The following is a 20,536-nucleotide window of genomic DNA, read 5'->3' as shown; positions in this document are numbered from 1 at the left end:
AAACTATTAAAGTACAAAAATGTGTAATAGTAATTCACTACTATTTTGGGGGGCAGGAATCATATCTGTCTTGTATGCCATTGAAAACCTGTAGTCTAACAAAATTTGACACATGAGAGTCCAGCATTAAACAATTTTTTTAATGGAAAGAAAACAATTAAATCTATTAAAATCTAAACTTTATCATATTTTCCAGAATTTCTGTGAAATGTTACCTTTCTGAATTTATGTCCACAGGTGTCATACATAACACATATATTAGCAATTTAGAGGTCTTTTGAGAGAGATTTCATATAACCCAGCTATGAATTCCCTAGTATGGGTTAAGGGAATACTTCATTATTGCTGATATTTTAATTTGTTACATATAGGTTAATGTAAGAGCTTAGTCGGAAGGAATAGCTCCAGAGAACGGTTGTCACTGAAAACATTTGTTTGGTATCTCAATTTTTCAGTGTCCATAGAAGTAACGTCATGATTTTGGTAATAATCATAAAAAATTGTTATTAGGATAAATTAATAAATTATCATGCCACTCCTGAGTTAAAGATTCAGAAAAATAACAAAGATAATCATTTACTTTCCATCAACAAATTGTGATTGAGCACCTATCATATTCTAGGCACTGTGTTAACTTTTTAGATTTGTGCTAACTTACTAGTTAATAGGTAAAATAAATAATTAACAAAGGTATTAGTTTTTAATGGTAAAAAGAGGAAACAAGTATTAGAAAAAGCATTTGCATATCTTGATCATCACCTTTATAAAACTCAGTGGAGGTATATTTGCATTAAAATATGACTGGGGCACCTGGGTGGCTCAGTCAGTTGAGTGTCTGACTCTTGATTTCAACTCAGGTCATGATCTTGCTGTTCAAGGGATTGAGCCCCATGTTGGGCTCTGTGCTGACAGCCCAGAGCCTGCTTGAGATTCTCGCTCTCCCACTCTCTCTGCCCCTCCCCCACTCGTGCTCGGTCTCTCAAATAAATAAACTTTTTAAAACATGACTTACTTTGAGCTCTGTATTTTGGCTTTAAAAGTTAATGTCCTTGTTGCTGCTATTAATTGCAGCTGGTCTGTGTTCTTTCTTGGTTTTTACTTTTTGTTTTTTCCGAACAATTTTGGACATTACATCCATCTTCATATAGAAATAAGCCAGTTTAGTGGCCCACCTGTTTGAACAAACTTTGCACATAATTCCCTACAATTGTGTTCCTAAAATCAGTTGCCCCAAAACTGTGATGGGAAAAGAAGCTCTTTTAAACTTCAATACACATCTAAGTTGAATGAGAGTAATATAATTGATACCCTAAATATTGGCATCAGATCAGGTTTTCCTAAAAGATAGGACATCTGGAATAGTTGGAAGTTCTTTTTTCATAATTCTAATTTATTTGAATTTCATCAAATTCAAGGAATGGACCTGATTGTTACTAGTAATTTGCTCTGGTTTTGCCTTCCCTTACATATTTTCAGGTAAGTTAAGAGTTAATAGACACAGTCTATTAATTTGAATTAAGTTTTCTGGAATCTTTAAATCTTAAAATGCTCATACCTGTCTTTTGTTTGTTAATTACTTCCTGAATGAATTGTTGTTATAACACTTATCTTTGTTTCTCTTGTCTCTGAAGAACCTTATTCAGAGTCAGAATGGAAAGATTTGTAGTGACAGCACCACCTGCCCGAAACCGTTCTAAGACTGCTTTGTATGTGACTCCCCTGGATCGAGTCACTGAGTTTGGAGGTGAGCTGCACGAAGATGGAGGAAAACTCTTCTGCACTTCTTGCAATGTGGTTCTGAATCATGTTCGCAAGTCTGCCATTAGTGACCACCTTAAGTCAAAGACTCATACCAAGAGGAAGGCCGAATTTGAAGAGCAGAACGTGAGAAAGAAGCAGAGGCCCCTAACTGCATCCCTTCAGTGCAACAGTACTGCGCAAACAGAGAAAGTCAGTGTTATCCAGGACTTTGTGAAAATGTGCCTGGAAGCCAACATCCCACTCGAGAAAGCTGATCACCCAGCAGTCCGTGCTTTCCTGTCTCGCCATGTGAAGAATGGAGGCTCCATACCTAAGTCAGACCAGCTGAGGAGAGCATACCTGCCTGATGGATATGAGAATGAGAATCAGCTCCTCAACTCCCAAGATTGTTGACAAGGAGGTTACCACCATTGTGATCAAGATAAATGTGGAGTATTAAAGTTATGTGTTGATTGTGTGGTTCATTTTTATATTTATTTCATTTAAAATCATGTGATGCAGAATAGTTTTGCAATGTGTATATAGTTGCAGGCAAAAAACAAAAAACAAAAAAAAAACCTCACTGCAAAACTTACTGTTAATTTTAGTCACCAATGGTGTAAAGCAAACTTAGGGTTTAGAGTGTGCTAGGATACCTGAAACCTGATGGTTATCTTTAAAATTGATGGTTTTTCTCCTGAAATGTTTGTGCATGGAAGAACTGCCCTGCTTTTTTACCCTGTTGCCATATATGATTATTCCTTGTGAAATTACTTAATTACTTGGATTGAACACTAGCCTAGGAAATTGAAGCTGCTGCCAGGCAACACCACTCACAGTAACTTAAAGGAATTATTTCTGATTAGAGGATCCTCTTCAAAAAGGAAGGGATGGTGGGAAACTGTTCTTCTATCTTCAGATCCCTCGCAGAAATGACTGTCTTTATTTCAAACTATGCTTGTATATGATGTAGTTACCTTATCTATCCTTCAGTTCCTCACTGTCTTTTTTTCACCCTTTTGAAAGGCTTATTGTATTAGTAGCAGCTTCAAGTGACCAAAAGACTAAAATCGTTCTTTTAATGTCAGTGCCAAAAGCCATGGGGAATTTTGCAGTGACATGATTTTAGTCTCTTACTATAAACAAATTTTTTTAACCATAGCTTTCATTTCAAGCATCATCTTGAACTTGCAAGCTTTTTTTTTCCAATGTCTTGATGTTAAAAGATTTAAAGATTGGCATTTTTATTTAAACATAGACATTTTATGATTGAGTTTCCTGTTTTTACAGAAGACTAGTAATTAGCTTTTGGCTGACAGATCAGATAATAAGGAAATTACTTTCTATACATTAATGTTTCCATATGATTTATAAGACTTTAGGTAAATAGAACCGAGTTAACTTACTTTCACTTTTATGCGCTTTTGCCTCTGGTGGTGCAAGGTTTTTAAACATGGATGGTAAACAATTGTCTAGAAAGACTGGCAAGATTTTTGTAGTGGGAGATCTGGCAGTATCCTGCATAACTGTTTGGGTGAGGAAATAATCAGTCCTGTTAAAGGTCAACCATGTTCAGGAAATGATCTCTGCGAACCTCACTTATCCTGTAAGTTCTATCCTCTCCATTGGAGACCCAAATTATATTTTTTAAAAACTAAACAGCTGAAGACTTGGACTAGAGCTTTAAAAAAAACTTAAATTTCTTGAAAACGTTTAAGTTTAAAATACTCATGAAATATATTTCTATTACAAAGCACTAACGTGAATGCCCTATGTGACTTGGAGTTATCTTTGAGGTCATTTTACCACAAATCTTCATTTGAAAAAAAAACAAAAAACAAAAAGCCAAAGTGAATAAGAAGGTTATGTTTTTCAGAAACAGCTTTCCATGTCTTAAGTTTCTTTTACAGACTTAAGTTCCTAGTTCGGGTTGTCAAAGTGCCCATCTGATTTTTAGATTTTATGTTAGTTTTTGTGTTGTTTTCATTTTAAAATAAGCCTGCCACCAAGAAAAAAAAAATTGCTCGGCAAAATTTGAGTTTTTCTCACGTTTAGTTATGTAAAGTAGCACAATTAATGCCTGGAGTAGTGCTGTCATTGCTAAAGCACATACATGAGGAGACCAGCAGCAAAACATAACCAAAATATACTTTGCTTTTACTTCCCCTAGTAAAGAATTTGCAGGCAACCATGTTTCTTTTGAATTAACTAAGATGGTAGAATAAGAAGCTCGGAAAATAATTGAGTTTTATAGCATTTTCAGAATACAAAAATAAGGTTAGATATACAATCATTCTAATTTTTCAAAATTCCATGTGATTCAGACTGCTCCCTATTTTAATATTAATTTGCACTAACAGCAAACACATAGTGGCAGAACAGTTTTGAGTAGTCCTAAGCAGTAAACTGGATGATGTTGCACAAGAAAAACCAATAATTCACATTTGAGTTTCTAGTAGTTATTATTGATTTGATGATCATTTAGGTCCCATATGTGTTAATGTATTTCTCCAGGCTCCTAACTATTCCCACATATATATATATATATATCTAGGGGCATAATTCTTCCTCCTATTAGGATTATATCATGTCCTTAGAAGCATTTTCCATCCTGTTGTGGAGGTTTAATATGTTTGTTTACTGATTATGAAACTTTTTGTTCCCTGAAACTGGTTAACTTTGTCTCATAGTTCAATAGGTAAGGCAGAATGATTGCTTTAGCCTGCTCAAACTGGTACAAATCCGTGAAGCCATGGTTGGCATATGTTGGATAACAAATGAAAATGTCTAAGGTGTATGCTGCCATGAAGGTGTAATGGACATGTGTACAGAAGCTTTCAATCTTAACTATATAGTGTTAGTGTGATGCTATACTATTGGAAAAATAGCAGTTTTTTTTCTATTTTATAAGTTGTATGCATAAACATAAGATTTGTAATGTTTCATTTATAAACTGCCTTCTTCAACACATGCTTACCTGTTAATAGTGTTTTCTTGAAGTATGGTAGTATGTCTTCCAGAATTTCACTATATGCTTACAGTAAATAGTTACTTGCTTGTTGAAATGTTAAATTCCTTGTTGTTGTTGTTTTGTTTTGTTTTGTTTTAATTCTGTGGGGCATATAGCAAGCCTGAAAGACATTGTAATTATTTCCTACAGGGTGAAAATTTAGAAAGATTGTGTATGAGAGCCTAAATAGTTATTTTATTCATTATCATCTTTAAGACTTTTTTTTTTTTTTTAAACAAATGCTACTTCCAGTTAATGCATTTGGCCCTACTGATTTTGGGGGACCAGAAAACTTTAAAGAAAAAGCTCTGCATCTTACAATTGTAACCAATTAAGTATCAGCTTGGGATTTTTCTGAAGTATTCATTGCTTAAAAACTGTTGTAAGTAAAAGTTGGCAAGATCTCCAAGCAGAAAGTTCCATGTTAAAACTTTTGCCTGAAAGAATTTGTATGTGAATGTTAATGGAAAACACATTTAAACAAAATAAAATTTAAAGTGGCCCAAAACGAAAGCCACAAACATTTCGTCATTTGGTGCTTAGTCTTTGTGAGGGCTCTCTGTGGTTTGACTTGCCCCAACTGACTTTAAATGAGTACAAATCACCTTAAAACATATTCATTAAATAGAAGATTCATCCTATAATTTGATTGAAAATCTTAGCCTAAAATAAATTGCTTTAGTTTCTGGTCAGCACTGATTAACTTGTGAATAGTGAAGTGACTGTCCTAAACCTTCATTTATCTCAATCCATACTATCATAGACTTCTAAGGTAAATACAGTTCTTACCTAGTGGTATTCTACTTGTAGCCAAGATACTGTATTCATTAAAAGTTTACTATGTTTATTTTTGTATTCCCATGCTTTTTTTTTTTTTTTTTTTTTTTTTTGCTCACGCATGTATCCTTAGTATAATGTGTCACTTTTAAAGTTTTGTCTCTGTGACTTTTAGAAATAAATTTCAAAAAAATTGTTTCAGAAGTTTTTGAAAGCACATTTTGTGAGTCAGTAACATATTTTTTCTTAATTAATTATTCATTTAATCTCTATACCCAATGTGTGGCTGAAACTCAAGACCCCAACACCAAGAGTCACATGCTCTATCAACCGAGCCAGCCAAGCATCCTGTATTTCATTTTTTTAAGTAACATATTTTATTATTCCAAAATAACAGAATTTTACTAATTGAGTTTTTTCTACTAGTTACATCTCTATAGGATTATTAGCCCTGTGTCTAATGTAACAACATATATTCTGTCAAATCAGATTCACATCATAGCTACAGATAGCTCTTTTCCTTAAAAATCACATAGGTAAGTTAAATAACCTAATCAGTGCTTTTAATTGGAAACATTTTAATTTTCTACTTACAGAAATATTAATCATGAAAGACGAGGGCCTAATTTGCACTTTACACATTTTATTGGGTTTTTCAAAGATTTGCTATATTCTTATTCACCACTGGGGGTGAAAAAGTGCATAAAAGTTGCAAATTGTCTTGCCTTTTAGTAGTTTTATGTAGTTTTGAGGGCATATATTTCTCCTATTCTGACAAAAAAAATTAATGAATTTATAAAGTAATTAACTATTTTTCCTGCAATCAAAATGGTAGAAAGGAACTTAAAAAAAAAAATCAGTCAATACTTCTGCTTGCAGTTTAATATAAACCCATTAACCCATCAATGATCTTTTTAGGAAAAGTCTTTACTTTTCCTAAAGAATATCATCAAAACCTTTATTAAATGTAAACCAATTGAATATATGTGTCTCTAGGTCTCATTAACAGTTCCTGTTTTTTTTCTATGTGTAAACTGAGTTGTATTATGTACCTGTAACACCGTATGTCATGATGCAAAGATGCTTCTGAGTTCAGGCTAGCTAACCTAGCCCTAAGAAAGCTAAAACTAGGTGGTAGAATAGAAGTACTTGTGATCTGATGTATTTGATTATGGTATGATTTCCATCTGACTACTCTTCAATATGTTACTTAATTTTGGTTGTTTTATATGCAGACTATGTGGAGTGAATATTTCTTAGATCTCTCTTGTTTAAGTGTTAGAATTAGATCATTTAAAAGCCCATGTCTTCAAGTTCTTAAATTTGAATAATATGCAATTAGTATTTATTGAGTCCCTATCCTGTACCTAATACTACTCTAGCCCCTGGGGACACATCAGAGAAAATAAAAAATTCCTGCCTTCAAGGAGTATACATTCTAGTGATAATATAGTCATTGTCATAATACAGTGATGGGGGCTGAGGAGGACATATCATTTCTTGTCTTTTCTAGGCAGCTCCTTTAAGCACTCGTCATAAGACTAGTTACTTAGCCAAACACTTGTCACTGGTTTTGTTTTGATTCTCGAAGTCTTATTTTGTATAAGAAGAGCAGTAAAAATTGAAAATTTGTGGATTAAATGGTCTGCATATCCTTTCAAAATATGGTAGTTTTTATAATCCACAAAATATGTATTTTCACATTAAAATCTATTAAGCAATGGAATTGACCAATTTAAATACCTGTGAAGTACAAACCTGCCACACATTTCAATGCAATGCCCATGGTAAATCAAGAGCTCCATTGAATACTGGATACCAAGGTAGTCACAGGTGTACCACATTAACTAATGATTATACAGAAACCAATGCCCTGAGCTGACGTTTATTAGATGACAGATTCTACAAACTTTTCTTTTCAAGCATCAAATGAATCAATGTGTAATGGAAAACATTGTTTTATATGCCTTTTTCCTATCTTGAATTTATATCCTTTTTAAAAAAAAATTTTTCTAATGTTATTTAGTGGGGGAGGGACAGAGAGAAAGGGAGACATAGAATCTGAAGCAGGTTTTGGGCTCTGCGTTGTCAGCACAGAGCCCTACGCGGAACTTGAACTCCCAAGCTGCGAGATCATGATCTGAGCCGAAGTCAGATGCTTAACCAACTGAGCCACCCAGGCACCCTTTTATGTATTCTTTTTCATCTAGCAAATTTGACTTTTATGAATATATCCTATGGAACAAAACAGTCATTATGTAAAGATATATGTAAAAGAAAGTTTATTTTAAAATTGTAATAGTAAACAATTGCAAATTCTATAAATGTCCAGCAATAGGGGAATGGTCCAAAAATTATGATACATCCATATTACAGCATATTCAAGTGATCTGAAAGTAAGAATCAGGGGCACATGGGTGGCTCAGTCGGTTGAGCATCTGACTCTTGATTCTGGCTCAGGTCAAGATCCCAGGACTTGGGATGGAGTCCCAAGTTGGGCTCTGCGTTGAGCCTGGAGCCTGCTTAAGATTCTCTCTCTCTCTCTCTCTCTCGCTCTCGCTCTCGCTCTCGCTCTCTCTCGCTCTCTCTTGCTCTCTCTCTCTCTCCCTTTGCCCCTCCCTCCCACTCATGCATGTTCTCTCTCTCTCAAAACAAAACAAAGAAATAAATACAATTTAAAAATAAAAGTATGGATCAGAAAATTATCTACAATATTAAGTTAAAAAATTACAAAATATTTTCTCACTTTTTGAGAAAAGAAAACAGTGCTATATAAATGTACTACACATAAGGTGGTCGACGTATACCATATGTTAAGATTACTGACGTGATATTGAATGGGGTGGGAGGGAATACTTGCTTTTTTTACATCCCTGTGTATTGACATTTACAACAAGCACAAGTTATCTTTGTCACACAAAATACGAAGTAGACCTTTACTGATACCTGCTAACAATAGTTATATCCAACTGCAAAGAACAGCAATATCACATGATTCACCTATACCATTAATGAGAATATTCAGAATTTGCTGAACAAATATTTAAAAACCTCTTTTTTTGAATACTTTAAAATTTACTTTTATAAAATCTAGTTGCATATATACAAAGTTAAGTCTTCTTTCTTTTTCCCAAGTTATTCATTACTAAGTATGTAATGGGGAGGTAATTTCAAACTACAGCTTTAATATTCCTGTGTTTTCTTCTATAAGTAGCCTACACTTTCTAGTTGTTCACAGTAGTTGTACACATTACACCCTATGTTTCAAGAATGCTTATAATAAACACAAATTTAATCACTGCTAAAACCCCATTAACATGTTTCAAAATCTGTCAGTTAATAGGAATAAGAGGGATGTCATAATATATCATCAGGGAGTTCTTTATAACTTACAATGTCTATGAAACACTTCAATTTTCTATTTTAGAAAACCAGCATTAAATCAGGATTGAAACTCCTTTCTGGTAATTATTCATCATTTAGCTCTATTCCTCTCCATGAAGATAGCTATTTTGGAATTCACAGTCTTTTGAAACTTTTTCTAGGGAGGATTGCCTAGCATCCTCACACTTACGGGCACAACAGTTATTTCTTTACAATTCAGTATCACAGTGACATAGAACAATCAAGATACAATGTTTCCCTATACCAATGGCCATTTGTTCTTCATCTTTCTTTTCCTGTCTGATTTCCTTTTTTCTCCTCTAATGCTTCATCTCTTCCTCTTATAGATTCTTTTTTTTTTTTTTTAAGTTTACTTATTTATTTTGAGAGAGACAGAGAAGGCCTGAGTGGGAGAGGGTCAGACAGAGAGGAGACCCCTGGCCAGCACCAAGCCCGCAGCGGGGCTGGAACCCACAAAACCATGAGATAATGATCTCAGGCAAAACCAAGAGTCAGATGCTTCACAGACCAAGCCACCCAAGCTCCCCTTCCTCTTGTAGATTCTTAAGGCTTCACCTTTAGCTGGCCAAAATATTATCAACTCACTGACATCACAAGAGTTGTAAGTAGCAAATTCATGTCTACAATCCATATAGTTATTAATGCACATTTTTATGTATGCCCATAAAATGTGGCGGATTTTTCTAATTCAAATTGCAAATACTGTCAGAATGCTGCAACCAGTATCTTCACGGAGTTGTACATACACATGACCAGATTCTACATCTCTATAGGTTTTACAGTAAAACTCTGCCACTGCAATTAACCTTAAACTCATTAGGTGTATGTTAATGTGCCCATCACGTTGACTTTTGTGTTTGTTAACTTGTATCAACAATGAAGCTAATAATATAAACATCTGATCAGCTTAATTGTTTTCTTAAGGCTATAGGTAGAGTACCAATCGTCATACTACATCTAGGAAACAAATAACATTTATGAATGTTCTCAAATGATATGCAGCATATTTTGGTATTTTATTTGCTTCTGCATTTAAAAAAATTTATTATTTTTTTATTAAAAAAATGTTTTTTAACATTTATTTATTTATGAGAGACAGAAAGAGGCAGAGTATGAGCAGGGGAGGGGCAGAGAGAGAGGGAGACACAGAATACAAAGCAGGCTGCAGGCTCCGAGCTGTCAGCACAGAGCCTGATGCAGGGCCCGACCTCACAAACTGCAAGATCATGACCAGAGCCGAAGTCAGGGAGGCTCAACCGACTGAGCCACCCAGGCATCCCCCCAAAATTTATTATTTTTAAACTAAATATAGGGGCACATCTGGTGGCTCAGTTGGTTAAGCCTCCGACTTTGGCTCAGGTAATGATCTCACCGTCTGTGAGTTTGAGCCCTGTGTCAGGTTCTGTGCTGACAGCTTGGAGCCTGTTTCAGATTCTGTCTCCTTCTCTCTCTGTCCTTCCCCCACTCGTACTCTGTCTCTCTCTCAAAAATAAATAAAACATTTAAAAAATTGAAAACAAAAAAAGAATAGGGGCCCATGGGTGGCTCAGTCAGTTGAGTGGCTGACTTCAGCTCAGGTCACAATCTCATGGTTCCTGAGTTCCAGCCTTGAATCAGGCTCTCTGCCATCAGCGCAGAACCTGCTTCAGGTCCTCCATCCCCCTCACTCTCTGCCTCTCTCTCTCAAAAATAAACAAACATTTAAAAGAAAAAGAAATTAAAAAAAAATAAACTAAAAATAGAACAACCCTACCATCCAGGAATTGCACTACTAGGTATTTACCCAGTGGATACAAAAATACTGATTGAAAGGTGTACATGCACCCGAATGTTTAGCACCATTATCAACAATAGCCAAACTAGGGAGAGAGCTCAAATGTCCATCGTCTGATGAATGGATAAAGAAGATGTGGGATATTTATAGAATGGAATATTACTCAGCCATCAACAAGAATGAAATCTTGCCATTTGCAATCATGTGGATGGAGCTAGAATGTATTACATTAAATGAAATGTCAATCAGAGAAAGACAAATACCGTATGATTTCATTCATGTGGAATTTAAGAAACAAAACAGATAAACATATGGGAAGAGGGGCACAAAAAGAGAAGAGAGGGAAACAAACCATAAGTGACTCTTTTTTTTTTTTTTTCAACGTTTATTTATTTTTGGGACAGAGAGAGACAGAGCATGAACGGGGGAGGGGCAGAGAGAGAGGGAGACACAGAATCGGAAACAGGTTCCAGGCTCTGAGCCATCAGCCCAGAGCCTGACGCGGGGCTCGAACTCACGGACCGTGAGATCGTGACCTGGCTGAAGTCGGACGCTTAACCGACTGCGCCACCCAGGTGCCCCCATAAGTGACTCTTAATGATAGAGAACAAACTGAGGGTTGATGGAGGGAGGTGTGAGAGGCATGGGCTAGATGGGTGATGGGTATTAAGGAGGGCACTTGTTGTGATGATCATCATGAATTCTACTCCTGAAACTAATATTGCATTGTATGTTAACTAAAATTTAAATTAAAATAAAAAGTAAAAATTAAGGGGCTCCTGAGTGGCTCAGTTGGTTAAGCATCTGACTTCAGCTCAGGTCATGATCTGACAGTGTGTGGGTTCCAGCCCCACGTCCAGCTCTGTACTGACAGTTCAGAGCCTGGAGCCTGCTTCAGATTCTGTCTCTGTCTTTCTCTGCCCCTCTCCTGCTCTTTCTTTCTCTTTCTCTTTCCATCTCTCTCTCTAGTACAAATGACACTAAAAAATAAAAAGTAAATAAATAAAATTACAAACATAAAAAATAAGGGGTGCCTGGGTGGCTCAGTCGTTTGAGTGGCCGACTTCAGCTCATGTCATGATCTCGTGGTCCGTCGGTTCGAGCCCCACATGGGGCTCTGTGCTGACAGCTCAGAGCCTGGAGCCTGCTTTGGATTCTGTGTCTCCCTCTCTCTCTGTCCCTCCCCCCATTTGTGCTCTGTCTCTCTCTGCCTTTCAAAAATGAATAAATGCTAAAAAAAAAAAAAAAAAAAGTTTATAAAAACAAAAATAAAAAATAAAAATAAAGAATAAAATAAAATTTGATATTTTTGTCAAAATAATGCATGCATATAGTTTTAAAAGTCTGATAATATAAATGATTTATAATCAGTAATTATCATCCCAGCAATCCCAGCCTCACCCTCTCACCCGTCCCTTTTCTTCAATTCCTTCATCTCCCACCTCAACTCTTTTACCTGTTTCTTCTTCTACTTTCATATTTTGGCATAACATGCTTATGCTACAATTTTGATTCATCAATTTTACTTTTTTTTTAATATTCATTTTTAAGAGTGAGTGAGAGAGCGTGAGCGGGGGAGGGGCAGAGAGAGAGGGAGAGAGAGGATACACGAAGGCTTCACACTGTCAGCCCAGAGCCCAATGTGGGGCTCGAATTCACAAACTGCTAGATCATGACTTGAGTCACAGTAGTTTGCTTAGCTGACTGAGTCACCCAGGTGCTCCTGATTCATCAGTTTTAGACATGATACTTCAAAATGAAGACTTTGTTGTTTTCCACTAACATCATCCCACACTTTACCTCACCATAGGATTTTTATGTAGTTAATTGTCTCCATTTTTATGGCCATGTAAATGATTGTTCACCCCTGAACAACGTAGTGTACAATGATTATTTCCTTTCTCAATTTTTTGATTTTTTAAAAAAGTCTTATCATTTTATATCATTTTTTCTTTTGCTTATATTTCCTTTTTCCCAAATGCATCAAAAGATACAGCAAATACCCATACACCTATATATAGCAGATACCATCGTAATGCAAAAATATGCCAAATAGAGTATTAATTCTATTTTTTTTCCCAGAGACCTTTCTTCTCAGCCTTGTGTCCTCCGGCTCAAATTTGAATGTGCTTTTCCTCAGGTACAAAACAGTGGTCATTCTGGGATGTCTCTTTGTTTTGCTGTGTTTTTGGCTAGATCCTTTCTTTCTTGTAGTCCACAACCTATGCTTTGCATAATCCATTGCTTGACTTAAGCATGTCATCCATAAACTTCCCAGGAAAGAATGTATGGAAGATTTCTTTCTTCCTTTTTTATTTTTATTTATTTTTTGAGAGAGAGACAGACAGAGCACGAACCGGGGAGGGTCAGAGAGGAAGACACAGAATCTGAAGCAAGCTCCAGGCTCTGACCTGTCAGCACAGAGCCCGATGCGGGGCTCAAACCCATGAACTGTGATATCATGACCCTGAGCTGAAGTCAGATGGTTAACGGACTGAGCCACCCAGAAGTCCCTGGAAGATTTATTTCTTGATATGTTGTGTGACTGAAAATAATTTCATCATACCCTCATAATTAATCAAAATTTTGGCTAAGAGGATTGAAAGTAATTTTCTTTGATAATATGAAGTCATTGCTCCATGGTCTTTTTGCATCTATTGTTAATATTAAGAAGTGTAGAGCTTTTCTCAATATTGTTTCTTAGTTTATAAGGTGGATTTATATTATTTTTAGATTGTATTTATAATATAAATATTTACTGCCAGAAAAGCAGCAAAGCAAAAATACATCTGGAGATTACTGAGTTGGACCTAGAGAAAAACAGGTTGAGAGTAGAGCAAGAGGAAAGATGGCTGGGAAGGAAGATCTCCACAGAAATAAGTGGAATATATATATGTATTATATATATGTGAAACATATATTTCACATATAATTCATATATATTTTCACATATATTTCCTATTATATTTATATTATTTCTTTAATAATCTACTTTCCTTCATTTATTCTACCCTGGTTTTGATTTCTAAGACCTCTTTCTTTTTTTTGTAAACATTTTCTTTTCATAGCATCCTATTCATAAATTGATGATTGCAGGGCATAATCAGGTGGCTTGGTCAATTAAGCATCTGATTTGTGGTTTCAGCTCAGGTGATGACATTATATTTCATGAGTTCAAGTCCCACGTCAGGCTCTTTACTAATGATGCTTAGCCTGCTTTGATTCTCTCTCCCTGTCTCTCTGCCCCTCCCCCAGGCGTGCTCTCTCCCTCTCTCCCTCAAAAATAAACACTAAAAAATAAAAATAAATTAAATTTATGATTGCAGGGGCTCCTGGCTGGTTCAGTCAGTAGAGTATATGACTCTTGATCTCAGGGTCATGAGTTTGAGCTCCACATTGAGAGTAAAGTTTACTGAAAAAAAAAAAAAAAAAGATAAATTTATGATTGCAGTATTTTATCTTTCTGTGATTATTAATGATCATTTTTTAAAAAGCTGTATGCTCCTGCATTCTGTCTGTCTCCCCTAGGCCTATTTCTGACTGTTTCAGTCTGTCTCTTCATGTTGGAAATATTATTTGGGTATCTAGTATTCATGGATGCTCATTCATATTTAAGAACTAAGAAACTGGGGACGCTTGGGTGGCTCAGTTGGTTAAATGTTAGAATTTTGATTTCCACTCAGGTCATGACCTCAGGGTGATGGGATAGAGCCTCGTGCTCAGGGTGGAGCCTGCCTAAGATTGATTCTGTCTCTCCCTCTCTTTCTGCCCTTCCACTGCTCATGCTTCTCTCTCTCTTGCTCTCTCTCTCAAATAATAAAATAAATAATGAATAAGTAAATAAATAAAACTAAGGAGCTGACTGGAACCTCTGTATGCATGGGTGAGACTTAACAACAGGTAGAATAATCAGAAGCAAACACGACCTTTGAAGAATTCCAAATGTCCATTTTTTAAAAATCTTTTATCTAAGTGGTTTCAATTTTTTCAAACACACAGGGACAGGGATGACAAATTACTGGAATTCTGAGAATAGAATGAGTAAGGGAACTATTATGGATTGAATTCTGTACCCCCAAATTCAAATGTTGAGACCTAACCCTAGTACCTCAGAACACAACCTTATTCAGAAGGGTCATTATCTAGTTAAGATAACGTCATACTGCAATATAATGAGCCCCCAATTCACTATAATGGTCCCTTGTAAAAGGGGGAAATTTGAACACAGACATGCACTCACAGGAAGAATGCCACTTAAAGAAAAAAGCAGAGACTGGAGTGATGCAGAAGAAGCCAAAGGACATCCAAAATTGCCAGCAAACCACCAGGGGATAGGAGAGAGACAACAGATTCTCCCTCACAGTGCTTGGGAGGAACCAATCCTGCCTCCAGTTTGATCTTGGACTTTTAGCGCTATGAAACAATACATTTCTGTTATTGAAACCATTGAGTTGTGGTCTGTGGTATTTTGTTACAGCAACCTGGGGAAACTAGGAGTTTATGGTTCAATATGTAATAATTCTCTCTCTTTTTTTTAAGTTTATTTATTTTGGGGAGGGAGGGAGAGAGAGAATCCCAAGCAGGCTCTGCACTGCCAGTGCAGAGTCCGATATTGGGCTTGAACTCACAAACTGTAAGATCATGACCCAAGCCGAAATCAAGAGTCAGATGCTTAACCAACTGAGCTATCCAGGTGCCCCTAATTCACCATTTTTAACCAGAAGGTCTTTGTTTCTCATCTCAATAAGTTGCACTTGAACATCAAAGCCAGAGAGTGGATAGATACAACAAGCCAAACACATGTATTTGCTTCCCTTTATGCCTCAAATCCCTTAAAATCTGAGAAGAAATTCATATAGCATTATACAATAAGAAAGGGTTCCATGAACAGATAAGACATCTTGAGGAATTTCTGAATAATTGGAAGATTGATTATATTGGACCATTCACTGTATGGATGATTAAAAGTGGATTGTATTAGATTGATTGAGAAGTGAGAAAGTGAGAAAAAACAAAGCCCAAACGCTTTGAAGAAAACCACATCCTAAAGAAAACCACTTCAGAATTCAGAACAGATCCAGAAAAATGGCAGGCACAAAGTGAACAAACAGGAAGTGCAGGAGGTGTTGTCTCTGAGTAATCAGCAGAGTAAAGGCTTAATAAGGCTAGCTAGATAACAATACCTTGCAGGGGTGGGGAAGGGTTCTCCAGAAGGCTGTACATACCCTGAATCAGCATCCAATACATGGTACTGTTTCTCCCACAGTCAGTGCAGGAATCAAGGGGTGGAAATGGGAGTGGCGCTACTCACTATTACCCCTGGTGACCCACTAGGAAAATATTCGCTTCCTGTTCTCACAACTTCATGCCCTGCTGGCCTTGAGGTCTTATTTCCAAAGGGAGGAATGCTTCCACCAGGAGACACAACTATGATGTAAGTTAAGACAACAGCCCAGCCACTTTGGGCTCCTTACGTCCCTGCATTTACAGGCAAAGAAGGAAGTTACAGTGCCGGTTGGGGTAACTGAGCCTGACTACCAAGGGGAGATTGGACCACTGCTCCACAATGGAGATAAGGAAGAATATGTGTGGAATATGGAGATCCTTTAGGGTGTATCTTAGTATTACCTTGCCCTGTGATTAAGGTCAATGGAAAACTTGATAACTTAATCCAGGCAGGGCTACTAATGGCCCAGACCCTTCAGAAATGAAGGTTTAGGTCTCCCAATCAGGTAAAGAACCATGACCAGCTCAGGTATTTACTGAAGGCAAAGAGAACACAGAGTGGGCAGAGTGGAAGAATATGTAAATACCCGCTGTGACCACATAACCAATTACCGAAATGAAGACTGTAATTGTCACTGAGTATTTCCACTTTATTTCACTACAAATACATTTGTGTGTTTATATATCTAGATCTATTTCTTTGTTTTCTTCTCCTATTCCCTTATCATGATACATAAATGTATTGACTTCATATCATAGTATTTACGTATTGTTAATTTTACATCATAGAATTTAAGTGAAAGGATATCAAAGCGAAGAGTAAACCTCACTCAAACACTTAAACTCTTCTTCTAAGGAAGGGTAGTATGTTTTCGGTTGTACACAAGATAGTTGTGTCATGTTAGGTGGAATTATAACCCTATTATTGTCTTTATTGGAAGATTAAGTATGGTTTAATGAGATGTGTATGGGTGCCAAGTTGACCAGGGGTGAATTTGTGAAGGTCAATTTATTTTTTTTTTAATTTTTTTTCCAACGTTTATTTATTTTTGGGACAGAGAGAGACAGAGCATGAACGGGGGAGGGGCAGAGAGAGAGGGAGACACAGAATCGGAAACAGGTTCCAGGCTCTGAGCCATCAGCCCAGAGCCTGACGCGGGGCTCGAACTCCCGGACCGCGAGATCGTGACCTGGCTGAAGTCGGATGCTTAACCGACTGCGCCACCCAGGCGCCCCGTGAAGGTCAATTTAATGTGTCAACTGGACTGGGCCATGGAATGCCCAGATATTTAGTGAAACATTACTCTGGATGTGTCCGTGAGGGTGTTTTTGGAGGAGATTAACTTTTGAATCAGTAGACAGAATATAAGAGATTGTCCTTTCATCCAACCAGTTGAAGGCCTGAATAGAACAAAAGAGCTAACACTCCCACGAGTGAGGGGAAACTTCTTCTTGCCTGACTGCTTTGAACTAGGGCATCAGCTTTTCCTGGGTCTCAAGCCTGTGGGTATTCACACTGGAACTACAACATTAACACTCGGTCTATGAACTGCAGTTCTTGGGACTTGTCAGCCTCCGTAACCATATGAGCCAATTCCTTACAATAAATCTCTTCGTATATATGAAAACAGAAGTATATTCTCTCACAGTTTTGGAGGCTACACATTTGAAATCAAGTCTGTCAGCCAGGACATACTCCCTCTGAAACCTATAGGGGGGAATCCTTTCTTGCCTCTTCCTAACTTGCAGTGGCCACTTTTGACTAGCAGCTGCAGCATTTCAATCTCTGCCTCTGTTGTCACATTCTGGCATTCTCCCAGTGTGCCTGTACCTCAATTTCCCTCTTGTAAGCACACATAGAGCCTATGCTAGTGAGCTCCTCTCAAACAGATTACATCTCCAAAGACCCTATTTCCAAATAAAGTCAGCATTCACAGGTGCTGGGATTAAGGCTTCAATGTGTCTTTTTGGAGGACACAATTCAAACCATAATACCAACTGAACTCATTAACTAAGTGCATCAGTCAAAAAGTTTACCAGGTATTTATTTGATAAAACCAAAGGCATTAAACACTGACTATGATGACCCATCAAATGATTCAAAACACCAAAAGAGGACATTTAAAAACTGAACTATCTTCAGATAGGATATCATATAAGAGAAAACTGTATCCACAAAACTAGAATAGGCTGCAACAAAAAGATTGCAATCAGAGGAAAACATAGTTCCTACAAATCGCAAAATAAAATTTAAATAAGTGGGCAATCAATACTAAATGATTGATTTGGGAGATAAATCACAATTGAAGAGCAAAGGCAAAGAGAGAAGTGCCGTGAGAAAGTAAAGTCAGAAACATGAAGAAGTAGGTGAGCATGTATGTCGTCTATCAAATAAAAGTTCTAGACAGACAGAAAAAGAGAAGATGAGGGGGACAAATATTAAAATATGCAACTAAAAAAAATTTTCCATGATGCCCCAAACCACAAAACTTGAGATCTACAAGAGTGCTCCAAATATTTGTTTTCTTGTTTTCTCAAATGTTAACACAATAAAAATCTTTGCCGTAGACAATTACTTATGAAACTTCAGAACTCTTAGGACTCAGAAGAATTGCTAAAAGCTCTCCAAAAGAAAAAATAAACATTATCCAAACAGGAACTGATGCGTTGCAAACTCTAGGGGAAACATGAGGTTCCTAGGATTGTGTCCCAAGGTCAGAAAATGCCTCCAGGAGCTGGACAGTACTTTAGTACTGAATAATATTAAATACTAGGTAAAAGAAGTCAATAGATCAATACTGTGGTATAGTTAAGAAATATATTTGGTCTTTATCCCTGGTTCATAGTATGGAGCTCCGAATACTCCTATAATTTCCAAAAAGATAGGAGTGTCTTTCGTTATTCATGGCTAATCCCTTTGAACACACCTGAGTTTATGTTAATGAGGTAACTTAGGGTGGGGCCAATAGTAGTCTTAGGGTGGGACTTAGGGTGATTAGAAGGCTGGAAAGGGGAAGAAAGGTGCTGCAAGTTAAGCTCCACAAGAGATTTGATGAGCTTTCATATTGGTGAAGGCACCCACAGGCTGGGAGGGTGTTGCATCCCAGTTCCTTGGGGCAGATGCTCCTGGCCCTTAAGACCTCTCTGGACCTCGCCTATGTCCCTCTTCATCAATCTCCTTTGTAATATCCTTTATAATAAGCTGAGAAACCTAAGTAAATGTTTCTCTGAGTTTTGTGAGCTGTTCTAGCAAATTGACAGAACTGAGGAGAGGGTTGTGCAAACCTCCCATTTATAACGTCTGTCAGAAGCACAAGTGACAACTTGGACTTGTGAATCGCATCTGACATGAGGTCAGTCTTGTAGGACTGAGTCCTGAACTGTTGGGATCTAATGCTATCCTCCAAACAGTGTCAGAACTGAGTTACATTGGTAGGACCCCCCTCAGTGTCCACTGAGAATTGGAGAATTGCTTGGCGGTTGTTGGAAAATACTCCAGAAATACCTTCCAAATGCTGAGGATAAATTATTCTGAAAACACAAGCATATACCTATCCAAACTAGAATTTATGTATTTAAAGTAATCAGGGGCTTGAACTCACAACCTTGAGATCAAGAATCACATGCCCCACTGACTGAGCCAGCCAGGCACTCCTATCCAAACTAGAATTTAAATGCCAGATCAAAATGAACATTCTAACCTGCAAAGATTCCGAAAGTTAACACCCACAGAACTTCTCTGAAATAATTACATGATAATACATAATAAAAATTTTTAAATGACTATGACAGAAGGTATGATATACAAGAACAACACACAAATACACAGTTAAATTTTAATATTGTTAATGTATAATGCTTAAAAACAGTAAAAAATATGGTCATAAAATTCTTGATGACAACATTTAGAGATTGGGATGAAGGAACAGAGTAAAAACCAAAGCAAATAGCAAATAAAACCTAAAACCATGCTAAGGTTAATCCTAGTTATTGCTAAAATTATAACTTTTAGATGTTGCTATAATTGACTATAGATACTGCTAAAAATCTAAATTTGTGTGTGTGTGTGTGTGTGTGTGTGTGTGTGTGTTTTAAGTGAGAGAGCATGAGTGGGGGGAGAAGGACAGAAAGAGAGGGAAACTCTCAAGCAGACTCCATGCTCATGACCTGACTGAAATCAAGAGTCAGATGCTCAACTGACTGAGCCACCCAGGCACCCCTAAATGTGTATATTAATGAAAAAACAGTAACTGAATGTCTAACTCCTAGTACCATTAATGGAAATGAAATTTAGAAAAAGAAAACCATTCAAACAAACCATGAGAGGAATAAAACAAGAAAGCAGTACAAAAGACAAAGCATGAGGTAGCAGAAATGAGTACAAATGTATCTGTTGTTATCATATATAAAAGTTTGCTATGGAAAGAGTATTGAAGGGGTGCCTGACTGGCTCAGTCAGAAAAGCATGTAACTCTTGATCTCAGGTTCGTGAGTTCAAAGTTGGGTAGAGATTACTTAAAAATAGAATCTTAAAAAAAAAAAAAAAAGAAAGAAAGAAAGAATATTGAATTTTTTAAAAAAGTATGTATGAATGAAAAGAATTG

At 36.8% G+C, this 20,536-nt stretch overlaps 1 protein-coding gene across 2 annotated transcripts in view; it reads left to right on the top strand.

Annotated features, from left to right (window-relative positions):
* Nucleotides 1-5,281, top strand: part of CGGBP1 (CGG triplet repeat binding protein 1) — a 6,930-nt gene extending 1,649 nt beyond the window's left edge. The window contains exon 3 of one of the 2 annotated variants that reach the window (XM_040484236.1): nt 1,632-5,281. In XM_040484236.1, the coding sequence (XP_040340170.1) occupies nt 1,651-2,154 (504 nt within the window). In that variant the 5' untranslated portion in view covers nt 1,632-1,650 and the 3' untranslated portion in view covers nt 2,155-5,281. The remainder of the gene's footprint in view (nt 1-1,631) is intronic. The other variant, XM_040484237.1, reaches the window with a different exon arrangement.
* Nucleotides 5,282-20,536: the final 15,255 nt, after the last annotated feature.

This window comes from Herpailurus yagouaroundi, unplaced genomic scaffold (assembly GCF_014898765.1).
Source record: "Herpailurus yagouaroundi ecotype Mexico unplaced genomic scaffold, PumYag 162, whole genome shotgun sequence".
NCBI classification, from domain to species: domain Eukaryota; kingdom Metazoa; phylum Chordata; class Mammalia; order Carnivora; family Felidae; genus Herpailurus; species Herpailurus yagouaroundi.
Note: the sequence above shows the minus strand (reverse complement) of the source record. Positions and strands in the feature narration are given on the sequence as shown.